Genomic DNA, 11,859 nt, shown 5'->3' with positions numbered 1-11,859 from the left:
GCGCCGCCGCCCCGATAGCGCCTGGCACTGGCTCGGAGAGCACAGACAGCTCCCGGGGAAAGGGCCTGCGCGCAGCTGGGCCAGAGCCAGCGAGCTCCAGGAATAGAAAACTTGCGCTGTTCAGAGCGGGAGGGGGCGGGTAGGGTTACATTTGAACACTGAGCTTCGTGTACTCTGTCCGAAGTACTGAGAGTAAAGTAACCGGGGGGTGTCTGTGGGCACTGCTGGTCACCGCGGGCTCAGCTCCATAGCTGGATCTGGTGTCTAAGCCCTCTTCACCTACACGGATTGCAGGATCGGGTCCACTGCTAGCTCAACTGCATTAATCAAAATTGCTCTTGTGGAGAAACACTTGATTTGTTTTAAAGTGTATTTTTCCAACCAACCAACTGGGTTTGAGAATAAGAAAGGGACTGGAACAGACTGTTGGATATTCCACATTATATTCCGTGCAGAAAACTGCTGTTCCAGGGAGCAGAAAGGAATACTCCCACCCCTTTGCTGCATCTCCTCTTAACCTGAGTTCAGTTTGGACTACTACTACTTTTAGATTTCAGTCACCAAAACACTTACTCAGATTCGTTATAAATTAATTTATCTTTGTTTAAGTCCCGTTTTTCATGTTGGTGGCACTGGGCTAGTTTAACAAGCAAATACTATTCAGATGCAGCTGATCTTGCTAGGCTATCTTCTAGCTCTGGAAATATGCTTTTAAACATCATGTGGGTGGACTGTGAATACTGTATAGGACTTCAAATGAGCCCTTGTGCTTAAAAAGGACCAGGGAAGAATATCTAATTGTTTTTGCACCTCCTACTTTAAGTGCTGACAGATTGTTCTGTGTGATTTTTTGCTCTCTCTCCAGAGGTGAAGTTTTGAGCACTTAAACTCTGAATTGGGAAAGGGTAGTTGTCGCCTCTGAGGTTACATGCAAGGTGCTGTACAGCTGCTGAAGCCCTGTTTGCTCTTGTAGCTTTACATAGCTCTGAGACATTCTGAATGTGAGACTTTGTGAGCCGTTCTGTAACCACAGGCAAAACTCAATTCGTCAAGAGAGAAGTTTTCTTCTTCGGTTCTTTCCCTTTTTCTGTCTAAGTTTAATCTAGTTATGCTATTGTGTAACAGAGTAGGTTTAAAGGTAGCAACAGCGTTCCATGGTCTAGTCTAACACTTGCAGTAGAACTGAAGTTCATGCAAGTTCTTTCTCAGCTTGTAAACTATGAAACAGCCTCCAGAAATAGTGACTTCACCTTATTGGGCAAACTGGAAGACATGGAAACACCATCAGAGACACCCATTCCTGTGAAAATGAAGAGCAAGTAGACTATTTCCTTTTAAAGGAGAATCAAGGGGAGGGAAGCATATACTGGGGTGGCAGCAGAGTGAGGCTCAGGTCCTTTGTACCGCTTTGTTACTTTGGAAGGATAAATTGGCCTCTATTTCTGGAGCTCGCTCTCTGTGGATGGGTGACAAGAGCATGCTCAGACCCCAGAGCAGGACCGGGTGACCATGATTAAAGCTGGACAGGAGTCTGACACTCCCTTTCAGTGGGCTATCAGCTGAATGTTTGTTTTCCCAGTGAGTGGGTACAAAAGCCAAGAGTAAGAGTTCAAACTTTACCTGCAAGTGGTTCTCACCATCATATCCAAGCCTGTGCAGGATGTGGCATTCCTTAAATATGAAATCCTGATGGTTATAATCTTGTGTGCTACAGTACTTGCCCAGTACTCTGAAGAGGATACAGCTACAAGTAATATCCATTAGATCAGGAAATAGATGGTGCTTCCTAACTTTATGTTTTACCAGAAAATCACAAAACTCTTCTTTTTCTTCCTTCTCCCCAGCTTTAAATACATTCTGCTGTGGTTGATCTGGGAGTCTATGCCGCCTTTCACCCCCTCAGGGCCCCCCCTTTGTGCTGCTACAAGTAGAATGTTAGGTTTCAGTATCTGTCTCTCATATTGGCTTACAGGCCCCACAGGTAATTTCTAAAAAGCAACCTTCTCAAGGGAGGCTTAAAATGCTTCTGTTCTTGCTTTTCTAGTTCAGTTGCACCCAGATAGTTGAGTTTTTATAATCTCTTTTAAAACAATAATCAGAGCACCATTAGACTATAAAATAAAAACTCATTTTCCAATATATCCCATGCTTGATCTCTTTTTTCAGCATGCTCATAAACCAGAATGCAGTGGCTGAGTACTTAATGTCGTGTGTGATAACTTGAATTTAACACACAGTCCTTGCCATGCTATTTCAAGCTTCATTTAAAAGCTGAGGAGAACTGAGAATCTTACTTTATGGGCTTATCTTTTATTTATTTTAATTCTTCTTGGAGCGAGCTAGTGATGATTTGAAAGAAACACAAGTCATAAAAACAGCTTTCTCCTTCCTGTTTAAGATTAAACTGTTTCAGCTTTTGTTTTGACTGGACTTTGAGCCAGTGAATGAAAAACACAGAAAAGGAAGTACAGAAAAAGAGAAGAGGTAGGTAGAAATGAGGGTGCTTGGTAACCTGAGACTGCAGAATACAGGAAGTACACGTATGCAGAGAGAACAACTCTGAAAGGATCTGGTGGTGAGTCAGGAAGCAGTCATTCCAGTCTGTCTCTTCCCCATTTTCTAAGAGCAGTAGCTGTAAGCTTGTTTGCCAGTTAAAGGTGGTTGTGCTCACTGAGTATCTTCGGCTGAGATCTACTGTGTCTCTTTGCAAGGAGAGCTGGGTACATGCAGCTATAATAGATGATACTGAGATGCCTCTTTCTAATGTATTATTGTGAAATACTGAAAACTGCTTTTCTCCCCCCTCCCCCTTCCTCTTCTGCCCACTAGATTAAGCAACAATGGCATTTGTGAAGAGCGGATGGCTGCTCCGGCAAAGTAAGTCATGGGTCTTTATCCTCCTTCTCTTCCTGTTCACTGTGACTTCTTCAGAAAACATCCGATCAACTTAGTAATTCCCAGGTTTTCTTAAAAAAAGCCCCTAGTTCTGTGGGTTGTTTTTGTTGGTTTTTTTTCTTTTTACTTTTAGGACACATCACAAAATGACCTGTCATGACAGCATTCCCATGTGACCTTTGGGTACTCCAGTGGGAAACAGGATATACCATATCTGAGATGTCTGACTGGCATTCAGCTTCAGATGCTACTCTGTAATTAGTGCTGTATAAGTGGAGAATTGGAAACTTCACCTGACACCTCAACTGAGTGTCTTTCAATTAGTCACACCCTCTGCTTGTTCCTGCAGCAAGTTAGAACTCAAGCATCAGGTCACACACTTAAAACCAGTTTTGCTTTGAATCCTAGATAAAATATGGCACCCAATTCTCTAATACTCTCAAGTGGGACTGTTGTAATACACGATTTTGCTTGGCACTTTGGAATGTTGTCTGGGGCAACTGTGAAGGATATCTTGGTTTATTTTTTATTAACTCTAGGACAGAAATGTTTCCCGATATGTGCCCTCAAAATTGACTGTGTGATTTTTAAGGTACTATTTTACGGCGCTGGAAGAAGAACTGGTTTGATCTGTGGTCTGATGGCCGCTTAATATTCTACGATGATCAAAATCGCCATGATATAGAAGATAAAATCCACATGCGAATCCATTGCATCAACCTCAGAGTGGGGAATGAATGTCGAGGTAATAATGAAATCTTCAGGATTTGTGTATTCAGAGATTCTTTACAACTTCAGTGCCTGCCCAGCATACCATATACAGCACTACTGCAGATGTAAATATGTCTGAAATATGTGCAACTTCACTGCTCTTGAATCCCCTCACCTTCCAAAAAAATTCAAGCCCACCAACTCCTAAATTCCTTTAGAGATACCCAGGGTGTGGTATCACTGTGTGATACGTTAGGTTAGGGTTTGATACTTCCTTTTAAAACACAGTGAGGACAGTGTACCATGCATGCAGGAGAATGGGATGTTCACACCAGGACTGTGTGTCTGATATAGAGTGTTCCTGGTGTAACCACAGTGCTGACTGACTGAGAGGCAGGGCTAGAAATGGGAAACCTCAGCAGATGTTATTCCTAAGTTCACTTCTAGCTTTTGTTAGCGCTCCACTTGGTGCTGACACAAGGGAAGGACACAAGTGCTGGAGAGTACTTATTGCTAAGGGTCGACTGGTTCTGCTGTAAGACACATTTTGTAGGAAAGGTGTTCAGAGCTGCTTACTTTCAGGACACTGAAGGTTAATTCCTTCAGTGACTTGTTCAGATGCCATGGAAGGCAGCTACAAGTGGCCCTAGTTTATTTTGTCCAGACTTGCATAAACTGACTCTCTTCTTGTACATGTGATCACGTAATTCTGTTTATAGGTACTTCATAACTCATCTCTGTTTTTCTCACTCAGATTTCCAGCCTCCAGAGGGGAAGCAGAGAGACTGTTTACTGCAGATTGTTTGCCGTGATGGGAAGACAGTCAACCTCTGCGCAGAGAGTGCAGATGACTGCCTGTAAGACAGCCAGGGATTAATGGTTTTGCTGCTTCTCCCTCTTTTATCCCTCTTTATCTCTCTCCCTAGTTATTTTCCTCCCTTCTAACTTTAAGAGATATGTTTTAAGAAAGTTTTCAAGCAAATAAAAGCAGGTTTTCAGTGACAAAAAACCCAATAGCTCTCCTAGAAGTTGTCTAGCTCATGCAAACTAACTGCAAGTTAAGTCACTGAAAACACTGAAGGGTGAGGAGGAGTAGAAGAACCTGACTAATATGATTAATGCAAGACTTGTTAAACAGATTTTTTAAAACTTTTGCTATTCTTCAAGAGTATGTGATGCAGCATGAGGCCAACAACATCCCAGTAGCGAAAGGGAGAATACTCCATTATTGTGAACTCTCTGCTGAGCTGGGCTATGTAGAGTTAGATAACTTCTGTGGCCACTGTTTGCCAAGGAGTGTGGTACATGGAGCATGCTCCCAGCCCCATGGCAGGGGAGAGCTGGGTGAGGTGTACCTAGCTCCTGGGAGCTGCAGCAGCAGCAAGGCCCGTGCTCTAATCAGTACAGACGAACTGTCCTGGCTGGGGTGCATCTTTTCCTATTTCCTTATCCTAAGCATGACTGCGTGTTTCCTACCTGTTGTGGTTACAGCAAGGACCTCCGAAACTGCATCCATTCCTCCTCACGTTCCTCCTCATACTTTCTCAGCTCTGCAAAGAAAGTAATTATTTCTCAGTCTTAGTGTAACACTTTTGTGCATTCATTTCAGAGTATCATTAGGCTTTGGCACATGCAGTATCTTAAACTCTGCTCCTGCAGTACCTCTAGTTGCTAACCTTGTTTGTTTCATTGACCTAAGGGAAAAAGGTGGCATTAATTTTTATCAGTGTTTCACTAACCAATGTGGGTTTTTTGCAGGGCATGGAAAATTGCTCTCCAGGACGCCAGAACAAACACAGTGAGTGTCCTACCTAGACTTTATACTGATAGAGAAGCAGCACATGAGTGTTATGTGTGGCCCAGCAGTTTACTTCTGAAATCATGTTCCATCCTTCTCTGCTAGAGAAAAACAGGGTCATGAGCGTGATAGTAAAGCTTGTGGGTGGGAAGAGGAATGATTCTCTGGATCACAAGCACGTATCATCCTTGCAGCCAAGTCCAGGCAAATACACGCTGTGTGGAAAATAATCTTTTTAAGAAGTGATTTCTCTGGGTGGAAGTGAATGTTTGGAAAGCTGGTCTGTGGGCACTGAGGCTGTAGGCAACAAGCAAATCTTCTGCAACCAGCAAAAATGAACTTTTCACTCCTAGTGTTTGTTGCCTCCCAGGTGGGTGCAGTGCTGAAGGAAGCTTACTACACAGCAGCTGTTTGTTAATGTAGAACCATCACACTGTGGGATGCTTCTTGGCAGAGACATGGGGAAGAATGAGATGCTTGGAGGAGAGTGCAGGCATGCTGAGGAGGAGTGTATTACCATTGCCATGCTAGCTGTGGAGAGTATCAGGAATCATAGAAGCCTGTTTGTGAGTCTTCTGGAGAACTGTATCTTTGGGCAGCCACATCTATCCACTTGTGGGTATTGCTAATTTGTTTTTCCTCTAGACTGCCTTCCAGAGTACTCTGCAGCACTAGCTTTCCTTGGATGACTAGACTGAACCAACCCGAGGTGTTTCTGTTTCAGAGGAAATGCTGTGTTTTGTAGAAGCTTATCTCAGTTTGCGATGGGTCACATTAACATTGCCACTGTACTGGGACATCTGTCAGATGATATAACTTAGATTTGTAGATACCCAAAGCAAACACTTGTCATGGCAAAACTACCCCAGACACGATTGTCTCTGACTGCAGCCATGCTACACTGCCTGTGGCCTTAAATGAGAAGTGAAGGATTTGTCCTCGTGCAGAGGACACAACACTCATGGTCTGTCTGCTCTAGTTTTAGGGGCTTTATCTCGCCTGTGTGTGTGATGGTGACTCCTGGTTTCAGGAAATGGGAACTGCTGTTTTCATGCCTCTGACAGAGGTGCCAGCCTTGCTAGATGGTTCAGAACATGTCAGTGCTGACCTTGGTCAGCCAAGGCAGACCCCTGCTACTCAAAGTAGAGCAGGTAGCCCTCTACACAAGCAGTTACATAAATTAACACTTTCCAAAGCTATTAAAGGTGTCAAACAAGGACTTGGACTAACTGGATAAGTGAGTTTGAGTCTGTAGGTGTGTGACAGACTTTTCAAAAATTCCAAGCATCCAGCAGTGCCTCCTAACTTGACTGGAATAACTAAGGTGATCACCTTAGCTTTGAGACTGTATCATTTACAGGTGTTTGCAGGCTTGTGCATCGCTTGTACAGAGATCCCTGTGACAGGGCAGGACACATTTACTGCTAAGATGTGAGCAGATTTCTCAGGTGATGGAAATACCACTTCATACAGTATTTTAACAGTGTTTCAAGCAATCCTTAAAATCTTCATCATGAGTTTGACTTGTGGTATAACCATATTATGTCCTCAAATGCCATGATTTCATCAGTCGAAGAGATAATAGAACATTTGCTGTTGAGTTATTAAAATGTTCCCTTGTGAATTAAAGAATGGGAGTTGGCTTTTGCCTTGGAAAAGAGAACAAGAGCATCACTGTAGATTTTGGATATTAGGGGCAAGAATACAAGGATAGTGTAAGAAATCTTAATTGTCTTTGAGAACTTATTCTAAATGGACTCAAGTGTTACCACCTTTGCCTCAGGTACCACTTTTGCCTACTGCATTTGTTTCCTTTACCTGCTTCTGCAGAACGTGGTGATACCACTCTAGGGTGCTAGCTTAGTTGTGAAGATTTCTTTATCTGAAGACAGAAGATGAACAGGAGGCTAATTTCTAAATCTGAAGCTATGGAGTGTTGGAAGGAGCCAGTGTGCTTGCGTGTACACATCTGCACATCTGTGGCACACACAGAGGGAAAAAATTTATGGCTCCTTTTTGTGGTTGACCAGGTATTTCTATTCTCCCACATGTACTCTCCAGGTACTTTCTTTTTGCAGCCTTTACAAGGTGCTCTCTGCTTTCTTAACAGGCAGCATGGCTAAAGGTTACTTTTTCTTTGGGGTCATTAAGTTTTAATCCTTAGACTATTCTAACTGGCTGGCTGTAGGAAAAGGTGATAACTGCTATCTATCCATGGTGTTTAGGGCTACGTGGGATCTGATGTGATGTATGATGAGACAGCCATTTCCTCGGCCCCTCCTCCCTACACAGCTTATGCCACACCATCACCTGAGGTAAGAGTTGCAGTCAGGAAGCGTTCACATGAGTGAGGCAGCAGGAACAGCCTCCTTCAAGCACTCACAAAGTGCTGCAATGTACTGTTATACCCAGCTTTAAAGCTTGTATAGCAGGAGAGAGTAAGGCACTATCTATCTATTGCTGCTCTTATTTGAGATGGATTTCCTTTGAAAGGGATGAGGCACATTTGTTTGGGAGGTGTATAAAGGGGTGGCTGCTCATTGAACTTGGAAAATAAAGCTTCAGAGAGGGCAGAATGTATTTGGCTGATCTTGAAATATATTGGCCGTACAGCTTCTAACATAAGGAGGTGTGACTGCATTTTCATGTTGTGCAAGCACTGCAAGGGTATGAGATCAGGAGTTGTAAAAATAGGGTGTAATGACTGGAGCCATCACTTTTAACACATAAGGATTTTGTTGTACCAAGATGTCTTAGCAACACAGTAACTCTAGTTCCTGGATACACAGTTTTTTTGCAGTGAAGGAGCAGCTTTGGGACCGAACCAGGATATTTTGGGGATTTCTGGATGTGCTTAGTGATGTGCAGTAATATGTGAGGGGATAGTTTGCAGGAGTATTGCTTGTTGCACTGTATGTGCTCTGCTCCAGCCTCTCACTCTTGTTAAGAACTAGTGGTGCTGGAAGCTTCCTCTGTGCAGCCTCCTCTTTTGGAGAAAAAAATTACTTCTAAAACATGCAGCTATAGAGTGTTTGTCTCTAATCTGACATCTGCTTGCAGCGGACCCTCTAGGAGGGCTGGTTGGAGTTTTTTTGGGATCGGCTGCTGCCTTCCTGGTGATGCCTTAGGTTTTAACTTACATGTTTTTCAAATCCTCTACTGCCTGGTGTGTAACTGAAGTTTCGTGTGGCCTGTTAACTTCTGCTCTCTCATGCTGGTTAGACATAACAAAGCCTCTCTAGGTTTGCTTTTCAAGGACACCTCGATTGTCCCAGGCCCCAAAATGTGTAAACTAAAAGCCTCTGAAGAGGAGGGGCAAACTTGGGGTAATTACATCATTAACTGAAGCTATAATTGGAGAATTAACCCTGATACGCAAATGGGCCAAACTTATAAAAGTGTGAAGAACCCATGACCCAGGGTCCATCTTGGGTGTAGCCTTTTGACTGCCCAGGGTGTACTTTTGAAGGCCCTTCAAATAAATATCGACTTTTATTCTCTTATTCTTGTCTAGCCTCTGTTTTCAGGTAGCCACCTCAAGGCATCACTGGCACTTCCAAGCTCCCTAGAGAGCTGCTGTTGGCATAAGGACAGAGAGAAGAAGCTTGGCAGGGCTGCTGTGGCTCTGCCTGATGATCCAGGCCCTGCCTCTGCTATTGCCTGTCCAGGAAAGGGAGAGAGCAAATGCTGCTTAGGACTGCTTATTTTTTCAAGCAGCTGTTCTGAATCCATTTCGGGGAGTAGATTGGCTATAGCAGTACAGACTGGATATTTTAGTGAAACTTTAACTACATTAGAAACGAAGGCAAATTGACCAGTGTGCTTAACTGGATCCATAGCAAAGTGTTCTTGTATAACAGACATGTTTAATTTCACCAGGTTTATGGCTACGGCTACGATCAGTACAATGGTGCGTATCCCCCCGTGGGCCCTCAGATCATCTATGCCTCCAATGGACAAGCCTATGCTGTTCCCTATCAGTATCCATACCAAGGTAATCAGTGTCAGCCACATCCTCTACCTTCCCACAGAAGCTATTTGAGTCAATCTTTCTGGCTTTAGCTCTACTAATCACCATCCTTTACCAGCCACCACTCCTGCACACAAAGAAAGAAACCAAGTCCACTCACCCTTTCACAACAAAGGGAGTGCAGTGAAATTGGTATCAAGGGATTTAACTTTCCCAATGTGATCTCAGCATAGTTACATTACTTTATGAATTCTTTTAAGCATACAGAACTCTAACTACAGCATGTTTTCTAAGGAAAGGTACAAGAGTCAGAAGAAGACGTGATTTTGTGATTCACTACTCCATATTGGGCATTGATGGAGCTTTTAATTCATCTGCTGCTCTTATACCTAGTTTAATTATTTAAATGCAAATTTCAAAGGTAAATCCACTCCCAGAACAAGGTTGTAGCTTGTTCCTTCCCTGTGTGCTGGAAATGCTGTAAGGCAGCATTTCAGCCATGTGAAGTCTTCTGTTGCTCTGTTCAGCTTTGTATAGCTTTCAGTCTCAAAAACAGGAAGCAAAGATTAAAATTGTAGGGTGTGCTTTTAATCATAGTCACCTTAATTTAGGGTTAGTTTTGCATAGAGCCCCAGTCCTAAGGAACTGGGGCTTTAGAGTTGTGTGGGTAATAAAAATGAGAAAACTGATTGTTTATGATCTGACTGCAAACAGGAATCTATGAGAATTTTTTATTTCAGTTTCGAGGGAGATTTTGTTTTCTATTTGACATTTTCCAGGTTATTTCACGTGCCTTTTCAATTTTTTTTTTATAAGGGAGGTGCATCAGCCTTTAAAGCTTTTAAAGTTTTCTTCATCTAAGTTACTGAAGTCCTAAGATACAGATGAGGAAGGTGTGTTCTGTTGGTTCTGAAAAACAGCAGCATTTTAAAAACCCAAGAACTGTTTTTAAAAACTTCCAGCAGGCCTTGGAAATCAAGCCAAACCCATATGGTAACAATGCAGCATCAAACAGTAACTCCCCTCAGCAGTTTGCAAGTCCAGTGTGTTAAGATACTAGGTTCTGGTTGGGCATAGTGACCAAGGCTCAATGTTTTCCTTCACCAGGGTCACTGCAACTAAACCTTAGGGTTCAGGTTCACCCCAGCAACTCACTTAACCCCTGTATTTTCAGCTCCATTGCTCATTCTCTACAGTGACATAATCCTTCTCAGGGGGGAGAGTCATGCATTGTTGTCAGTGAAAGCCTTTTCTAGTTGTATTTAGTTGGATTACTTAAGAATCTGTTACAAAACACCATTGTGGGATTTTCAAGAATATTTAATGTCCCTGAAATGTCTGGAAGGGAAAATAGGACTGTTATGTTTGCTTTGCAGGTAGGAGCTAAATCAGAAAACATGACAGGTGAAGCTTGTACAAGTCTGTTACAGAGCAAGGGTCAATTGGTGGCTTCTTGAGTCCAAGGTTAATTTCTTACTACTGGCCAATTTTCATCTGAACAGAAATGTAGCAGCTGTCACCACTCCACAGATCAGTCCAGGATGTGAAGGCTGAATTGCAGTAGGCAGTAAATGTAAATAACTGATACACAGTTTCAGACAAATTACTGGCTTGAGACCTGCCAAAGATTTTTTGGGGGGGAGGGTGTAAGGGGGAGGAACTAAACTATTTGCCTTAACTTCAAGGCTGAATCAATTTTTAGACCATTTCTTACATTAAATCCACAAAGTGTTTCATAGAATGATAATTCATAGGTTCTTTGCAGAACAATGTTCACTTTTACATTTGTGATGAGTTTTCCTCACAGATATTAAGCTGTTACAAGGCTGGAAATGTTGCTAGGCCCTTGGATTTAATTAATGTGGAGGTTGAATCCAAAGCAGGTATTCTACATGTGTAGCTGGCAAAATCTTAGTATTCGGTTGAAGGAAGGTGAAAGAATGAGCCTGTTTTGAAATTGCAATGTATGGTATTAAGATACACATTTTTTTTGCCCTCCTCCCAACAACCTCTTGTTTCCTAGGACCTTATGGCCAGCCCCCTGCAAACCACGTCATCATTCGAGAGCGTTACCGTGACAGCGATGGAGATCTTGCACTGGGCATGCTGGCTGGAGCAGCAACTGGAATGGCTCTGGGATCATTATTTTGGGTCTTCTAGATTACCCTTTCCTTATCTCTGTAGTTCCAAACCCCTTTATTGTGTGCAATAATATATTGGCAATGTTGTTTACTGTTAAACTTTGAAAAATGCAATAGTTATTTTTCAGTAGTGACATCTTAATAACTGATTCTTAACTGTCTTAATGAGAGTTTAAAGGCACCATTTAGTTAAGTGGTTGGAGATGGCATGTGCTGCTCTTGAATTCTGGTCTGATGTTCAGAATTAGAAGGATCAATATGAGCACCAGTGTCACGTGGTAGCAGTCACCTGCTTTATGAACAGGCTGTTATTGTAAACACCATAGGAAAATATTTTTTTTTTT

At 42.6% G+C, this 11,859-nt stretch overlaps 1 protein-coding gene across 1 annotated transcript; it reads left to right on the top strand.

Moving 5' to 3' along the window:
- The first annotated feature begins 223 nt into the window (after positions 1 to 223).
- PLEKHB2 (pleckstrin homology domain containing B2) lies at positions 224 to 11,759 on the top strand. The gene is made up of 7 exons (XM_008629541.2): positions 224 to 2,877; positions 3,488 to 3,640; positions 4,361 to 4,463; positions 5,365 to 5,404; positions 7,630 to 7,719; positions 9,284 to 9,398; positions 11,398 to 11,759. Exons 1-7 carry the CDS (start codon positions 2,841 to 2,843, stop codon positions 11,532 to 11,534), a joined length of 675 nt encoding a protein of 224 aa, XP_008627763.1. The 5' UTR covers positions 224 to 2,840; the 3' UTR covers positions 11,535 to 11,759.
- Positions 11,760 to 11,859: the final 100 nt, after the last annotated feature.

Source organism: Corvus brachyrhynchos, unplaced genomic scaffold, assembly GCF_000691975.1.
Source record: "Corvus brachyrhynchos isolate BGI_N302 unplaced genomic scaffold, ASM69197v1 scaffold223, whole genome shotgun sequence".
NCBI lineage: Eukaryota > Metazoa > Chordata > Aves > Passeriformes > Corvidae > Corvus > Corvus brachyrhynchos.
Note: the sequence above shows the minus strand (reverse complement) of the source record. Positions and strands in the feature narration are given on the sequence as shown.